The following is an 18097-nucleotide window of genomic DNA, read 5'->3' as shown; positions in this document are numbered from 1 at the left end:
CCAGCTACTTGAGAGGCTGAGGTGGGAGAATTGCTTGAGCCTGAGAGGTGGAGAATGCAGTGAGTTGAGATCACGCTACTGTACTCCAGCCTGGGTGACAGAATGAGACCCTGTCTCAAAAATAAATAAATAAATAAATAAAAGGCCTTGAAAGCCATGAAGCTGAAAACAATAAATTTCTGCTGGAGAAAACTGTGTAGAGATGTTGTATATGACTTCACAGGATTTACAACAGAGCCAATCAAGGATCATTACAGAGATTATGAATATGACCAAAAAAAGGTGGGTCATAGGATGAAGGGTTTCAAGGTATGGATTTTGGAGAAATTTAAGAGCTAGTAAACACCACACCAGAGTAATTAGCAGAAGACAACTTGATGGAGATGAATGCTTCTGAACCAGTGCCAGGCAATGAGGAATATGTAGAAGAAGCAGTGCCAGAAAACAAACTGACATTAGACAGCCTGGCAGAAGGGTTCCAGTTATTCAAGACTGTTTTTCACTTCTTTTATGTCAGGAACTATTCTGTGATACGCACACTTTAACTAAAGTAAACAGTGGAAGAAGGATTGGTACTGTATAGAAACATTTTTAGAAAAATGAGAGCATAAAAAGTCAGACAAATTACCATGTATTTCTGTAAAGTTACATCAAGTGTGCCTGCCTCCCCTGCCTCCCCTTTCGCCTCCTCCACCTCTTCCTTCTTTGCCACCCTTGAGATGGCAAGACCAACCCCTCCTGTTCCTCCTCGTCCTCAGCCTACTCAACAAGATAACAAGGATGAAGACCTTTATGATGATCCACTTCCACTTAATGAATAGTAAATATATTTTCTCTGCCTTATGATTTTCTTAACATTTTCTTTTCTTTAGCTTACTTTATTGTAAGAATACAGTATATCAGTGGTCCTTAACCTTTCTGGCACCAGTGATCGGTTTTGTGGAAGACAATTTTTCCATGTATTTGGGATGGTTTTGGGATGATTCAAGCACATTACATTTATTGTGCACTTTCTATTATTACATTGTAATATATAATGAAATAATTGTGCAACTCACCATAATGTAGAATCCGTTGGAGCCCTGAGCTTGTTTTCCTGCAACTAGATGGTCCCATGTGGGGGTGATGGGAGACAGTGATAGATCATCAGGCATTAGATTCTCATAAGGAGCACACAACCTAGATCCCTTGCATGCTTAGTTCACAATAGGGTTCATGCTCCTATGAGAATCTGATGTCACTGCTGATCTGACAGGAGGTGGAGCTCAGGCAGTGCAATGGGGAGTGGCTCTTAAGACAGAAGCTTTGCTCTTACCTGCCACTCACCTCCTCCTGTGCGGCTCGGTTCCTAAGAGGGCACAGACTGGTACCAGTCTGTGGCCCAGGTGTTGGGGACCCCTGCAGTTTATAATATAACATACAAAATATGTGTTAGTTAGCTATTTATGTTATCAGTAAGGCTTCTGGTCAATAGTAGGTTATTAGTAGTTAAGTTTTGGGGGCATCAAAAGTTATGTGTGGATTTTTGACTACACAGTGGGTTGGCACCACTAACCCTTGTGTTGTTTGAGGGTCACCCGTACATCTCTGCACATGTCCTTTTGTGTATATGACCATGTTTGATAGTTTATTTAGAATATATATACACACATATATACACATATATATACATATATATACACATATATACATATATACACACATATATACATATATATACACATATATGTGTGTGTGTGTGTATATATATATATTTTTTTTTTTTTTTTTTTTTTTTGAGACAGGGTCTTGCTGTCACCCCGGCTGGAGTACAGTATTGTGATCATAGCTAACTACAGCCTTGACCTCCTGGGCTCAAGCCATTCTCCTGCCTCAGCCTCCCGAATAGTTGGGATTACTGGCACATGCCATCACACCTGGCTAATGTTTTAATTTTTTTGTAGATATGCAGTCTTGCTATGTTGCCAGGGCTGGTCTCGAACTCCTGGGCTCAAGCGATCCTCTCACCTCAGCCTCCCAAAGTGCTGGGATTACTGGCATGAGCCACCACCACTGCCTTGGTTAAGATCCTTTAGGGGTATAAGGTGCAAACCCACCCAATATAGCTTAAACCAGAGGCAATCCAGGGATGTCTCAGAATTTACAAATACATACAGCTAGCACCAGAAATCTAAGGCCCCAGCCTTAGATTATATCTATATGTAAAATTGCTGTAGGGTAAAATTGCTGTAGGGTAGACACCTCTTAACTTTACTAGAAATTACCAAAGTATTCTCCCAGTAGTTGTTCCAGTTTATATGCCTTACCAACAGTATATGTTGATTCTTCTGGGGCACGGTGGCTCACGCCTGTAATCCCAGCACTTTAGGAGGCCGAGGCAGGTGGATCACTTGAGGTCAGGAGTTTGAGACCAGCCCGGACAACATGGTGAAACCCCATCTCTACTAAAAATACAAAAATTAGTGGGGCTTGGTGGTGCACACCTGTAGTCCCAGCTACTTGGGAGACTGAGGCAGGAGAATTGCTTGAACCTGGGAAGTGAAGGTTGCAGTGAGCTGAGATCGTGCCACTGCACTCCAGCCTGGGCAGGCGATAGAGTAAGACTCTGTCTCAAAAACAAAACAAAACGTAAAAAACAGTATATGTTGGTTCTTAGTTATTTCTCTGCATCCTGGTCACCACTTAGCATTATCTGACTTTACATTTTTGCCATTTTGGTATGTATGAAATAGTATTTTATTGAATTTAATTTCCATTCTCCTGTCTGTTTAGTGAAGGTAATGTCTTCTTACTTTTCTATCATAGCACCCTATTTGTTTCTTTTATAGCACCTATCACAAGCTATTATTACAGGTGGATTTGTTTCTGTGTTTATTGTGTGCCTCCCTATCTAGAACATAATCTCTGTGAAGACTGGGATCACATTTCTCAGGTTTACTGTTTTATCCCCACAACTCAGACCAGGGTCTGGCATGGAGTGGCATTCAATAAATAGATGTTTAATGAATGAACCAGGGTCGGGAAGTGAGTCCTTTAATAAGTCTGACATTACTGTAAGAGAAATACAGAAATAGGAAGTTATTTATCTTCCTCCTATCCAAACCTTATGCTTTATTTATTATATTTTTTTGAGACAGAGTCTCACTCTGTCACCCAGGCTGAAGTGCAGTGGTGTCACAATTTCGGCTCACTGCAACCTCTGCCTCCCGGGTTCAAGCAATTCTTCTGCCTCACCCTCCCAAGTAGCTGGGATTACAGGCACCTGCCATCATGCCTGGCTAATTTTTATATTTTTGTAGAGACAGAGTTTCACTGTGCTAGACAGGCTAGTCTTGAACTCCTGACCTCAGATGATCTGCCTGCCTCGGCCTCCCAAAGTGCTGGGATTACAGGCATGAGCCACCGCACCTGGCCTATACTTTATTTCATAGCCAGTTTCACAGTACCTGATTCTAGTCTTCATTTCTTATGTTCATTTTTCAAGGCTTTGAATAGACTTGACTAGGAGGTAGTAGTAATAGAAAATAACAGAAATATTGAGTCACACACGGTTTGATTTGATAGGGATGGCTATCGGCTCCAGCCTAGGGCCTGTAATTTGAGATATACTGATGTCCAATTAGCTTAAGATTGTCTTCTGGTGCCCACATCAGAGAAGAAACCAAAGCTCTTATGAGGTTCATTATTAGATAGGAAATTAAACTGGAAGCCCTTTGCCTTTTTGGGATTCTCATTGACAGAGTTAATCTTGTCTTACCTAATGTAAGACTTTGTGAGATAGATACAGGCTTCATCAACAGAAATTCGCTAGGCTAGGAATGGTAATTTTTTTATTTTTGAGAAATATAAAACTTGAACACGACTAGAATAAATCTCAGTTAACTTTTCAGTAGTCCTTTTTTTTCCCACCCAACCACTCTTAGTGCGGCATCTACTCTCAGCAGCTCGGTGCATCTTTTGTCTGCTTTATTCAGTTCCTGAGCTTTGCTCAGTGCATCTTTTGTCTGCTCTATATGGTTCCTGAGCTTTGCTCGGTGCATCTTTCGTCTGCTCTGTTCGGTTCCTGAGCTTTGCTCGGTGCATCTTTCGTCTGCTCTGTTCGGTTCCTGAGCTTTGCTCGGTGCATCTTTCGTCTGCTCTGTTCGGTTCCTGAGCTTTGCTCGGTGCATCTTTCGTCTGCTCTGTTCGGTTCCTGAGCTTTGCTCGGTGCATCTTTCGTCTGCTCTGTTCGGTTCCTGAGCTTTGCTCGGTGCATCTTTCGTCTGCTCTGTTCGGTTCCTGAGCTTTGCTCGGTGCATCTTTCGTCTGCTCTGTTCGGTTCCTGAGCTTTGCTCGGTGCATCTTTCGTCTGCTCTGTTCGGTTCCTGAGCTTTGCTCGGTGCATCTTTCGTCTGCTCTGTTCGGTTCCTGAGCTTTGCTCGGTGCATCTTTCGTCTGCTCTGTTCGGTTCCTGAGCTTTGCTCGGTGCATCTTTCGTCTGCTCTGTTCGGTTCCTGAGCTTTGCTCGGTGCATCTTTCGTCTGCTCTGTTCGGTTCCTGAGCTTTGCTCGGTGCATCTTTCGTCTGCTCTGTTCGGTTCCTGAGCTTTGCTCGGTGCATCTTTTGTCTGCTCTGTTCGGTTCCTGAGCTTTGCTCGGTGCATCTTTTGTCTGCTTTATTCGGTTCTTGAGCTTTGCTCTGGCTACATCTTTAACTTATTGGCTTGGTTAAGATCTTTTAGGAGTAGAGGATACAAACTCACCCAATATAGCTTAAACCAGAGGCAGTCCAGGGATGTCTTAGAACTTACAAGTATACACAGCTAGCACCAGAAATTAGAGTAGTGGAAATGCCTACTAAAATCTCCCAAGTTGATTCCTCTTTTCGAGAGGGGAGCCAAGCTGAAGTTAGAATCTCTTAGTTCCAATTACAGGCCGGGCGCGGTGGCTCACGTCTGTAATCTCAGCACTTTGGGAGGCAGAGGTGGGTGGATCATGAGGTCAGGAGATCGAGACCATCCTGGCTAACACAGTGAAACCCCGTCTCTACTAAAAATACAAAAAATTAGCTGGGCGTGGTGGCAGGCGCCTGTAGTCCCAGCTACTTGGGAGGCTGAGCCAGGAGAATGGTGTGAACCCAGGAGGCGGAGCTTGCAGTAAGCCGAGATCGCGCCACTGCACTCCAGCCTGGGTGACGGAGCGAGACTCTGTCTCAAAAAAAAAAAAAAAAAAAATCTCTTAGTTCCAAGGGAAAGGTGCTGACCCAGCCTGGGCCAGATGCCTCCCTGACTCCAGTAAGCTATGGCCGTAAGTTTATGTTCCACAAACATGGTAGCCAAGATCCACCCCTGTAACGTGTGGATGACACAGAAGGACAGCTCCCAGGAAAGAAGGGATCCTAGGCAGATACACCCATAGGTGTCTGGTGAAATTATCTACTGAAATTAATTATAAATTATCTGAACATGTGTTCAGAAGCTCCAAAACCTCTGATTTTTTACCTAGCAACTTCTTCATATCTTCCATTTCCTTTTTTCCCCACAAGTCTTACCTGGCTCCTTACCCAATTTGCTGATTTCCTTTGCATAGCCAATTGCAAATGTATTCTCAACAGATCCCTGGGCTCGTAAATGAGCTTTGGAGATAACAAGGTGTGTTTTGCTCCCTATTTATTTTTCTGGAAGAATTGGAAAGTAGGAATATTATGTATACTCTAGCATCTCTCTGGTATGCATTTATTTTATTTTATTTTATTTTTTGAGACGAAGTCTTGCTCTGTCACCAGGCTAGAATGCAGTAGCACGATCTCGGCTCACTGTAATCTCTGCCTCCCGGGTTCAAGTGATTCTCCAGCCTTAGCCTCCTGAGTAGCTGGGATTATGTGCGTGTGCACCATGCCTGGCTGATTTTTTATTTTTAGTAAAGACAGGGTTTCATCATGTTGGCCAGGCTGATCCTCAAAGTCCTGACCTCAAGTGATCCGACCACCTAGGCCTCCCAAAGTGCTGGGATTACAGGCGTGAACCACCACGCCCAGCCACATGTAATTTATTAATGTGTCCTGCCCCAGCTAGTGGGAAATGGTGGTAAAGCAGGTATTGTGAAACTTTGGCAACCTGGGACATTCATTCTGCTTTTTCTGAGAACTTACATTCTCTTGTTACAGGAACATGATATAGAAACAACTCATGGTGTGGTCCACGTCACTATAAGAGGCTTACCCAAAGGAAACAGACCAGTTATACTAACATATCATGACATTGGCCTCAACCGTATGTATTTTATTTTACACCTCCCCTTCTTATCATACTTGATCTTTGTATGTTAAAAACCAAACAACAACAATATTCTAATAGAGCAGAGGTTTCCCCCTCTCTGTGGTAACTTTCCCTCCTTGTTCCTACATTCGTTAATGGTATAAGGTTCCTGGGAAGTGTGCAGGGGAATGTATTCTGGGGATACTGGAATCACATCTCGCCTTCATGTCTGCTAAAGGATTGCAGATTATACAATGAACTGCTTAAGAAAGTAGAACTGAAATCCATGTTTTCAAGCCTGTACTTTGTTTTTTTTTTAATATGTTTCAGGTTAGAAAATTCAGAGTTGGAACTTAACTTTGTTGTGAGCTCTTCAATGAATTAGTAAGAATTCTTGCTAGAGCCTGTCACCAGTGACTTTAAGTGGACTTTTCTAGATGGTAGCGTAAGATTCTGGCCCCAGCCATAGACACACAGAGTCTGCATACATGTGTTTTCTTTCACGCTGCTCTGGCTTTCATAGATGCCCTGCATTTGAGGCCACAGTTGAGTGTTAAAGCTTTTGTAGCTGCCTTGGCATGAGAAGTGATTTAAGCAGGTATACAAAGAGGGTAGAAGTGGAAGCAGCAGCCCCTCCCTGCACTCTGGCAATTTTGCCAAGAGACAAACTCCTGTGTGGTGAATGTGAACAGCTCAGGACATTCACTCTACCTGTGCTCTTGGGGTATAATCAGTGTCTGTTTGTGAGATAGAGGAATAATGTCCATGAGAAATGACAGCATTATGGGTATAAGATTATTTTGTGCAATAATCGGAAACCACCAAATATTAACAAAGTAATTTCTACTTTGCAGACATTATTTAGAATTAAGAATTGTTTTCAATATGTATCTCAATATGAGATGTCTTATATTCAGCCTTTAGGGCAGCTTGAATCAGACAGATTGTTCAGACACCTCACTTTGGTGGAATGGTGGTTAAAAAGCAGGGAAAGAAGGTGATAATAGGCATTGACTGAGTAGAGGAAAATTGGGGCGATATGGAGAGCCTGTGACTTATGGGTATTTTTATTCTTATAGATAAATCCTGTTTCAATGCATTCTTTAACTTTGAGGATATGCAAGAGATCACCCAGCACTTTGCTGTCTGTCATGTGGATGCCCCAGGCCAGCAGGAAGGTGCACCCTCTTTCCCAACAGGGTAAGGCCACAAAAAGATCATCTGGGAGACGTGCACTCAGTAGAGCAACTGGCTGAGCTCCAGTGGGAGAAGTGGTGTGTGCTTCCCTTTGATTTTATTACTGTCTATAGGTTATGCTTATTGACCAACCATCCTCATATTTTCTCTCCTTGGGCTGAGAGGACTGTTATGTACAGTTTTTTGGGGGAAACTGTGTGTTTTCCCATATCCAGGAATGGCTCTCCATAGCAGGTGCCTGCTTTCCTGTAATCTCAAGGCATAAATGTCTGGAACATCTACTCCTCACTGTCTTTATCTTTCCTTTCCTTATCTGTTTGAAAGCTGTCATTTTTTAGCGAGACGTGGTGACTCACACCTATAATCCTAGCACTTTGGGAGGCAAAGGCAGTAGGATTGCTTGAGCCCCGGGGTTCAAGACCAGCCTGGATAACATAGGAATACCTTGTCTCTACAAAAAATTGAAAAATTAGCCAGCCAGGCACGGTGGTGTTCACCTGTGGTCGCGTCTGCTTGGGAGGCTGTGGTGGGAGGATCACTTGAGCCCAGGGGATTGAGGCTGCAGTGCCTGAATGACTGAGCAAGACCCTGTCCCCAGAAAGAAAACAAACAAACAAAAAAAAAACTGTCATTTTTGTGTCCTTCCTCAAAACTCCCAACTACTTAGGCCCAAATTCAGATCCCTCTGAGCTTTCCTGGGAGCATCTCCCCATCCTTAGCTCTCAAACTAGTAATGGAAATTTGACCATCTGTGTAACTGTTTATTCTGAGAGGCTGTCCTGGCAGATAGAGGTGTGGGGTGATTGATTGGCTTTGGCACTCTCAGCTTCCTCCTACATCTGCTTCGCAGGGCAGAGTTATAGGCTCCCTACCTGTTTGTTCCCTGGACGGGTGCTTATTGAGAAGACCTTAGGAGGAGTGAGCACACACTCTGTGGAATGCTAATTCTTCCCCTCTCCTTTCACTCATCTCCAGAGCTGCCTTTGGCCAGTGACTGCTGGGAAATAGACAATTGCAGACAAATAATAGCTAATATTTAAATAGTACTCAAACCGTGTTCCAGACCCTGCTTTAAATGCTTTACATTTGTTAACTCATTTACTCCTCACAACCCTATGGGATAAGTTTACTATTATTTCCATTTTATAAGTGAGGAAACTGAGGCCCAGAAAAATTAAGTAACATGGCTAACATTACATAACAAATAAGTGGCAGAGCTAAGATTTGAACCCAGACAGTCTGGTGCCAGAATCTGACTCTAAAATGCAAATTGGCCAGTGGTCAGTTTATATCCAACAAGATTTGTATCCAGTTCCTTTTTTCTATTTTGTGGACAAATGGTTCCACAGCACACCATCCCCTTAAGTGTTCAGGCAGAGGCAGGCTGACTTCCCTGTCAGATGTAGAACAGATCCTGCCTCATATATAAGTGGTCATCTTAGGATCAATTCCATCTTCAATTCTGTAATACTTTTTTTTTCTTTCTTGAGATAGGATAGTGCTTTGTTTCCCAGGCTGGAGTACAGTGGCGTGATCATGGCTCACTGCAGCCTCAACCTCCTGGGCTCAAGTGATCCTCCCATCTCAGCCTCCCTACTAGCTGGGACTACAAGTGTGTGCCAACACGCCTGGCTAATTATTGTTATTTTCTGTAGAGACAGGGTTTTGCCCTGTTGCTCAGGCTGGTCTCGAACTGCTGGGCTCGAGCAATCTGGTTGCCTCAGCCTCTGAAAGTGTTGGGATTACAGGCGTGAGCCAACGCTCCCAGTCAGATGCTTACTACTTTTCTAGGAATTCTGATCTGGGTCTGTTCCTGGGCCTGCTCGAACATCTTAGGATCAGATGGTTCATATTATGAACCAAATTCAAATACAATAAAATAACCATGCCAGACACAGTGGCTCACACCTGTAGTCCTAGCACTTTGTTAGGCTGAGGTAGGAGGATCACCTGAGGCCAGGAATTCAAGACCAGCCCTGGCAACATAGCGAGACTCCATCTCTACAAAAAATTGAAAAATTAGCCAGGCATGGTGGCATGCGCCTGTAGTCCCAGCTACTCAGAAGCCTGAGGCAGGAGGATAGCTTGAGCCCAGGAGTTCAAGGTTACAGTGAGCTATGATTTCACTACTGCACTCCAGCCTGGGTGACAGAGTGAGACCATGTCTCTTAAAAAATTAATAATAATAATAATAAAAATTTAAAAATAACTATGTTATTCTATGCCTAAGTGAAACAAATAAGCATTCATGCTAAGGGTTTGTAACTGTGTGCCCATACCTAGAAAAGCTTTATTTTTGCATTTAGTTGCCTAAATATAGCAGTAGACCAAGACCCACTTTCTGAGTTGACTCTTACTGCCGGAGGTTTACTGAGCCTGGACTCCAACTGAAGAGATTGTTAGAGGTTTGGAAATACCCTAAGAGAGAACCATGTTACTAGTTCTTTTCATGTGGCACCCTCTGGTCCCAAGGGCTGCTTGTTAGGATATAGAAACCGTGGATTATTTTACTTTCTCCTTAGCATGGCATTTGTAGAGAGTTACACAATATGCCACAATCATTTTCAGGTACCACATCACCTCCTTTGAGCCTTTGGTAAAAGGAAATGCTTTTATCTAAGATTTTTTTTTTTTTTTTTTTTTTTTTTTTTGAGGCAGAGTTTCGCTCTTGTTACCCAGGCTGGAGTGCAATGGCATGATCTCCGCTCACTGCAGCCTCCGCCTCTCAGGTTCAAGCAATTCTCCTGCCTCAGCCTCCCAAGTTTCTGGGATTACAGGCATGTGCTACCACACCCAGCTAATTTTGTATTTTTAGTAGAGATGAGGTTTCGCCATGTTGGTCAGGCTGGTCTCGAACTCCCAACCTCAGGTGATCTGCCCACCTCGGTGTCCCAAAGTGCTGGGATTATAGGCATGAGCTACTGCGCTCAGCCTTTTATCTAAGACTTCTGGACCTTTCCAGCTGTTCTAGCAACTGGGAATTGTGAGTGCTTTCTAATTCAGGAGATATCCTTCTGGATTGCAGGTATCAGTACCCCACAATGGATGAGCTGGCTGAAATGCTGCCTCCTGTTCTTACCCACCTAAGGTAGGTTCATTCTGCAGTCTTTCATGCAGTTTTTATTGACTTTCTATGGTGAATTCTTTAGTGTCTGTTTCAGAGGATATGATGGTTAGGAAAAATATTATCACTGTCCTCCTAGAGCTTAGTGGGGTAACAAGTAAGCAAACAAATAATAAAGTTCTATAAAATAAGTCAGTGGGGTGTTGTGATAGAGAATAAGGGCGGGATCTACATTAGTAAGGCAAGTTAGGGAATTCCTCTCTAGGAAGGTGGCACACACGCTGAGACCTAGAAGATTTAAAAATCTACCTTGAGCTGGGCCAAGTGGCAGGAAGATCACTTAACAACAGCAGTTCAAGGCTACAGTGAGTTGTGATCCCACCCCTGCACTCCAGCCTGAGTAACAGTGAGACACCCTGTATCTAAAAAATAAATATAAAGCTGTTTAAATTTTTTTAAAAACGTTCATCTCACTGAGAAGAGAATGGTTTGGAGAAGAATCAGAGAGAGAAAGCAGGGAGAACAGTTAAACTATTAACAATAGTCCAGGCAAGAGATAATGATAGCATGGTACTGGATGCTGCTGTTGGGGGATGATTGAAATAGATAGTAGTAGGTAGATGGATATATTCTGGAGATAGACTCCACTGACTTGCTGATGGGTTGGATACTGACAGCTACCAAGGATAACTCTCAGGTTTCAGTTATATATATTTTTATATGTGTGTGTGTGTGTGTGTACATATATGTGTGTGTATATATATATGTATATATACATATACATATATATACATATATTTATTTATTTATTTGTTTGTTTTGAGATGGAGTTTCACTCCATCACCCAGGCTAGAGTGTAGTGGTGCGATCGCAGCTCACTGCAGCCTCTGCCTCCTGGCTTCAAACGATTTTCCTGCCTCAGCTTCCCATTTAGCTGGGATTACAGGCACAGGCCACCATGCCTGGCTAATTTTTTTTGTATTTTTAGTAGAGACGGGGTTTCATCATGTTGGCCAGGCTGATCTCGAACTCCTCACCTTCAATGATCCACCTGCCTTGGCCTCTCAAAGTCCTGGGATCATAGGCGTGAGCCACTGCCCCCGGTCTCAGTTATATTTTATTTAACCATTAAAACCAACTTGAAAGTAGTTGGTGGGATCCTTGTTTTTTTGGTTTTGTTTTTTGTTTTTTTTGAGAGGGAGTCTCACTCTGTCACCTAGGCTGGAGTGCAGTGGCGCATTCTCGGCTCACTGCAAGCTCCACCTCCCGGGTTCACGCCATTCTCCTGCCTCAGCCTCCTGAGCAGCTGAGACTACAGGTGCCCGCCACCATGTCTGGTTAATTTTTTTTGTATTTTTAGTAGAGACGGGGTTTCACCGTGTTAGCCAGGATGGTCTCGATCTCCTGACTTCGTGATCCGCTCGCCTCGGCCTCCCAAAGTGCTGGGATTACAGGCGTGAGCCACCGTGCCCAGCCTTTGTTTTTTTTTTTTAACAGGCGCACGCCACCATGCCCGGCTAATTTTTTGTATTTTAGTAGAGACGGGGTTTCACCATGTTGGTCAGGATGGTCTTGATCTGCTGACCTCGTGATCCGCCGACCTCGTGATCCGCCTGCCTCGGCCTCCCAAAGTGCTAAGATTACAGGCGTAAGCCACTGCGCCCAGCTGAGATCCTTGTTTTATAAATAAGGAACTGAGGCTCAGAAAGTTAGGGGAAAGAAAAAAAAAACACTTGCCCAAATTCTCACATCTAATAAATATCAGAGCCAGGATTTCAACCCAGGTTGTATGCTTTCAATTATGCAATGCTGCCTGCAAATGAAGTTGACTCTGTCAGTTGTCGTTATGTCCCATTCACAGCCTGAAAAGCATCATTGGAATTGGAGTTGGAGCTGGAGCTTACATCCTCAGCAGATTTGCAGTAAGTATGTAGAGGATTAGCCTCAACATCCTTGAGGCAGTGCCTGGGTCACAGCTATTACTGCTGTGTTAAATGACCAGGCAGTATTCTGGGCCTTATGTCAGTTTTTCTGTAACTTCTGTCAGCTTTAGATACAGGTTGTATAAAGCCTAGCTTTGTACTTAACAATACCTGAAAAATCACAAATGGGGACAGTACATCATCAATAAAAAGCAAGTCCTATATGCTGCTTATAATGGAATTTTGTACGGCCATTAAAATTAAGTTTACGAAAAGCTTTATAATGATACATGGTTTGCATACATTATAATGTTAACCAAAAAGTTAGAATATAGATTGACATAAAGTTTGTCATAGCCATAGGAAAGGACTGGAAGAAAATGTACCAAAAAATATTAATGGATTGATATGTGGTAAGATAATGTGAAATTTTTATTTTCTGCTTTTTATAATTTCTCTGCTTATCAAATTTTCTATCGTGAATATAATCACTGTAGTCAGAGAAAAAAAGTAAGCCAGGGACCAGGCACGGTGGCTCACGCCTGTGATCCTAGCACTTTGGGAGGCCAACACGGGTGGATCACCTGAGGTCAGGAGTTCGAGACCAGCCTGGCCAACATGGGAAACCCCGTCTCCACTAAAAATACAAAAATTAGATGGGCGTGGTGGTAGGTGCCTGTAATCCCAGCTACTCAGGATGCTGAGGCAGGAGAATTGCATGAATCCTGGAGGCCGAGATTGTAGTGAGCCGAGATAGCATCACTGCACCAGCCTGGGCAACAAGAGCGAAACTCTGTCTCAAAAAAAAAATTAAATTAAATTAAATTAAATAAGCTAGAGAGCTAGAGCTCCTATTATAAATTTTTTTTTTTTTTTTTGAGATGAAGTCTTGCTGTGTCGCCCAGGCTGGAGTGCAGTGGTGCAATCTCGGCTCACTGCAACCTCTGCCTCCTGGGTTTAAGTGATTCTCCTGCCTCAGCCTCCTGAGTAGCTGGGATTACAGGCGCCCACTACCACACCCAGCTAATTTTTGTATTTTTAGTAGACATGGGGTTTCGCCATGTTGGTCAGGCTGGTCTCTAACTCCTGACCTCGTGATCCACCCTCCTCAGCCTCCCAAAGTGCTGAGATTACAGGCGTGAGCCACCGTGCCCGGCCAGACATTATTATCATTATTTTTTTTTAATACGTCCTCAGTGATAGGAGAGTCTTCTGAGGATGATACAGACTGTTCAGATGGTTTCAGAAAAAAAAACTTCAGAAGCCTCTGTTGAGAACAAAGATATATGAGCGTGGAGCAGCTGCTTGTGCCAAGGGCGCTTTCCCAATGAGGAAGATCCACCATGAATTGAACAACTGCATATAGATCTTTGCAAGACAAGATAATTTGATAGTAAAATAAGTAATTTGATAGCAAAACCAGAAACTGGTTTCCATATGCTAAGTCAGATTTCAAGAGCTATTTTTCCACATGTTCTCCCTCTTTGTAGTCTTACTTTCAAATGTGAGGCATTAAGGCATGTAAGTAAGAATTGATCAACCATGTTCCAACTGTTTAGAAGAACTGTGGGAGTGTAGCTTTCATACTATTGTCTTTGCCTCATCTTTCAGCTCAACCATCCAGAGCTTGTGGAAGGCCTTGTGCTCATTAATGTTGACCCTTGCGCTAAAGGCTGGATTGACTGGGCAGCTTCCAAAGTAAGTACCACATGAAGGTGTCCATCGGCTTATCTTGGCCCATCTCAAAACAGCTTACCAGTTTTTCATTGAAGTATATATACAGTTAAGGGTAAAAATGTTAAGTATATAGCTTGAAGAATGTTTACATATAAAATCACCATCCAATCACGATATAGAATATTCCCAGCTCACTAGGGGATTCCGTTGTATCTTTTCCTAATTGATACTTCCTCTCCTTCCCAGAAATTACCTGTTCTGACTGTTGTTACCAGAGATAAGTTTTATCTGTTTTTAAACAGTTTTATCTGTTAAATTGGAATCATAGAAACTGTATTTTTTTTTTTTTTTGAGATGGAGTCTCACTCTGTTGCCCAGGCTGGAGTGCAGTGGTGCGATCTCGGCTCACTGCAACCTCCACCTCCCGGTTCAAGGGTTTCACCGTATTGGCCAGGCTGGTCTCAAACTCCTGACCTCGTGATTTGCCCGCCTTGGCCTCCCAGAGTGCTGGGATTATAGGCGTGAGTCACTGTGCCCAGCTGAAAATGTATTCTTCTCTGTCTGGTTTCTTTCTTTTTTTTTTTTTTGAGACGAGTCTTGCTCTGTTGCCCAGGCTGGAGTGCAGTGGCACGATCTTGGCTCACTGCAACCTCCACCTCCCGGTTCAAGCAATTCTCTGCCTCAGCCTCCTGAGTGGCTGGGATTACAGGTGCCCACCACCAAGCCCGGCTAATTTCTTTGTATTTTTAGGAGAGACGGGGTTTCATCATCTTGACCAGGCTGGTCTTGAACTCCTGACCTTGTGATCCACCCGCCTCGACCTCCCAAAGTGCTGGGATTACAGGCGTGAGCCACCGCACCCAGCCTGTCTGGTTTCTTTTCTTTCATCACGGTGTCTGTGAAACTCATCCAAGTTGTATGTAGCAGTAGTTCTAAATTACAGTTTGGACTGGGCACGGTGGCTCATGCCTGTAATCCCAGCACTTTGGGAGGCAGAGGCGGGAAAATCACCTGAGGTCGGGAGTTTGAGACCAGCCTGACCAACATGGAGAAACCCCATCTCTACTAAAAATACAAAATTAGTCGGGTGTGGTGGTGCATGCCTGTAATCCCAGCTACTCGGGAGGCTGAGGCAGGAGAATCACTTGAACCTGGGAGGCAGAGGTTGCAGTGAGCTAAGATCGTGCCATTGCACTCCAGCCTGGGCAACAAAAGCAAAACTCCATCTGAAAAAAATAAAAATAAATAAATAAATTACAATTTGGCCAGGCGCGGTGGCTCACGCCTGTAATTCCAGCACTTTGGGAGGTCAAGGTGGGCAGATCACCTGAGGTCAGGAGTTCAAGACCAGCCTGGCCAACATGGTGAAACTCCGTCTCTACTAAAAATACAAAAATTAGCCGGGCGTGGTGGTGGGTGCCTGTAATCCCAGCTGCTCGGGGGGCTGAGACAGGATAATCACTTGAACCTGGGAGGTGGAGATTCCAGTGAGCTGAGATCACACCATTGCGCTCCAGCCTGGGTGACAAGAGTGAAACTCTGTCTCAAAAAAAAAAAAAAAAAAAAAAATTGCAATTTAACAGGAGTTCTAAACGGTTCTTTAGTAACCTATTGTGTGAATACACAGAACGAGTTGTTTCTGTTATTTGGATCTTATGAGTAAAGCTGCTGTGCATATTCCTTATGTCTTTCAGTAGACATACACATTTATTTCTCTTGGGTTTATACCTAGGAGTGAAATTGCTGTGTCATAGGGCATTTGTATGTTTAGCTTTAGTAGATATAATCAAACAGTTTTCCAAAGTATTTGACCAAGGCCAGGCATGGTAGCTCACACCTGTAATGCCAACACTTTGGGAGGCCGAGGTGGGAGGATCACTTGAGGTCAGGAGTTCAAGACTAGCCAGGCCAACATGGCAAAACCCTGTCTCTACTAAAAATACGAAAATTAGCTGGGGTGTGGGGCATGATGGTACACATCTGTAATCCCAGCTACTCAGGAGGCTGAGGCAGGAGAATTGCTTGAACCCAGGAGGTGGAGGTTGCGGTGAGCCAAGATCGTGCCACTGCATGCCAGCCTGGGCAACAGAGTGAGACTCTCTCTCAAAGAAAACAAAAATAAAAATAAAGTAAATGAAAATGTCTTCAAAGTATTTAACCATTTACACAACAGCAATGCGTGAAAGTTTCAGTTGCTCCACATCACCAACATTTGATATTATAAGTACTTTTAATTTTAGTAAAAGACAAGCAGTTTTATTTGTGATATTAGTTTGTTTTTATGTTTTCCATTACCAAAATAGCTTTAGTCATTAAAATAAGAATTTTTAATTACATCATCTTTTAAATGTTAAGCTATGCTTGTAGATAGATAATCCTGTTGTTGTTGTTTGTTTGAGACGGAGTCTCGCTCTTGTCGCCCAGGCTGGAGTGCAGTGGCATGATCTTGGCTCACTGCAACCTCCGCCTCCCAGGTTTAAGCAACTCTCAGCCTTAGCCTCCCGAGTAGCTGGGATCACAGGTGCCTGCCACCATGCCTGGCTCATTTTATATTTTTAGTAAAGACGGTGTTTCACCATCTTGGCCAGGCTGGTCTTGAACTCCTGACCTCGTGATCCACCCGCCTCAGCCTCCCGAAGTGCTGGGATTACAGGTGTGAGCTACCGCACCCGGCCAATCCTGGGTTTTAATTTGCATCTCCCTAAGGGGCAGTGATGTCAAGCATCTTTTCTTGAATATCCTCTTGTGAAGTGTTTGTTCAAGTCTTTTGCCCTCACCCTCATTCCCCTCCCCACTTTAAAAAATATTCTGTATGTGCGTCCTGGGTACATGTATCTCAAATAGCTTCTCCTAGTCTATAGTTTGCATTTTCTTTTTCTTACTGAATGAAATGAATGAATCACTCCACAGTGAACCCCAGCACTTTATCTGTGCTACTCCTTCCAACGACATGTGGATTGCTGGTGTTTGCTAACTCAAAAAGGAAGGAATTTAACCTCTAAAATCCATTCAAGGAGATAGGAAACTAAAGGGAATGCTAATGACTTTACAAATATAAGCACTCCCAGTCCCAGTCCCAAACCAGAGTAAAAAATGGGTGATTCTGTTGGGAGAGGACATTTTTTTAAAACAGAAAAGTGGGAATAAGGAAAAAATTATATCCCTTGTGTTATGGGATCTCTGGGGTGTTGATTTGTCTAGCCAGAAACTTCTGTGGCCACAGCACCTTTGCCTGAGTTCCTGTCCTGCATCCAGGAAGAGTGAGGTACACAGACAAGTGAAGGGTGAAGAAGAGTTTTATTTAGTGTTAGAACAGCACAGAGGAATGGGTAGCTCCTCTCTGTAGGCAGGTCGTCCAGTCGAGTGTTCAGCTCTTTGCAGACAGGAGGCCCTGGAGAAGGTGGTTCCTTTCCACAGGCGAGTCATTCCGACTTCTCTGCAGGTCTCTGAAGCTCTCAGCAGAGAGAGTAGCCCTTCTCTGCCAGCAGGTTGTCCCTGAAGCACTCAGTGGAGAGTGTATTCCTCTCTGCAGCTGGTTGTCCAGTGTCTCTACCTTCTTTGTCCTCTGGCCATCCTCTACCCTGTGCTGGCTGAGCCCAAGGCTTTTATGGACCTCAGAAGGGAGGAAGTGCATGCTGATTGGTCCATGGGCGGCCATGGGCAGGCTGGGAAGAGGTGCCACAAGTCCTGACTGGTCTGGGCGACTGGCAATCCAGCCCGTAGCCTTCAGGGCCTTCCTGGCCTGAGGGTGGGGCCTTACTGGGAACCCTGCCCCCTTCTGCCCAGGACTCTGCCTGCGTCCCGCTCCATTCATGGCCCCGGGGCTTGGAGGGGCCCTTCCTGGGGCGCCCAAGGGTGCAGGCTGCAGAGATGCCCCAGTCCTACGCCTGGGAGGGCGGCTGCAGCTGCACCTGGGAGCTCCCAGCCCGCCAGCTGGGAAGGGGCCCGGCTCCCGCTTGTCCCCGGCTCCTGCTAGCTTCCCGGAGCCAGAGGCCCAGGTCT

The 18097-nt window shown here is 44.2% G+C and overlaps 1 protein-coding gene across 9 annotated transcripts in view; it reads left to right on the top strand.

Moving 5' to 3' along the window:
• Positions 1–18097, top strand: part of NDRG3 (NDRG family member 3) — a 94142-nt gene that overhangs the window by 51287 nt on the left and 24758 nt on the right. For 8 of the 9 annotated variants that reach the window (XM_001138768.5, XM_009437171.4, XM_009437169.5 and 5 more), the window contains 5 exons: positions 6145–6250; positions 7315–7435; positions 10458–10520; positions 12358–12418; positions 14030–14116. In XM_001138768.5, coding sequence (XP_001138768.1) covers positions 6145–6250; positions 7315–7435; positions 10458–10520; positions 12358–12418; positions 14030–14116 — 438 coding nt within the window. The remainder of the gene's footprint in view (positions 1–6144; positions 6251–7314; positions 7436–10457; positions 10521–12357; positions 12419–14029; positions 14117–18097) is intronic. The other variant, XM_003316924.7, reaches the window with a different exon arrangement.

This window comes from Pan troglodytes, chromosome 21 (assembly GCF_028858775.2).
Source record: "Pan troglodytes isolate AG18354 chromosome 21, NHGRI_mPanTro3-v2.0_pri, whole genome shotgun sequence".
Taxonomy (NCBI): domain Eukaryota; kingdom Metazoa; phylum Chordata; class Mammalia; order Primates; family Hominidae; genus Pan; species Pan troglodytes.
The sequence above is the reverse complement of the archived record's forward strand: the minus strand, read 5'-3'. Positions and strand labels throughout refer to the sequence as shown.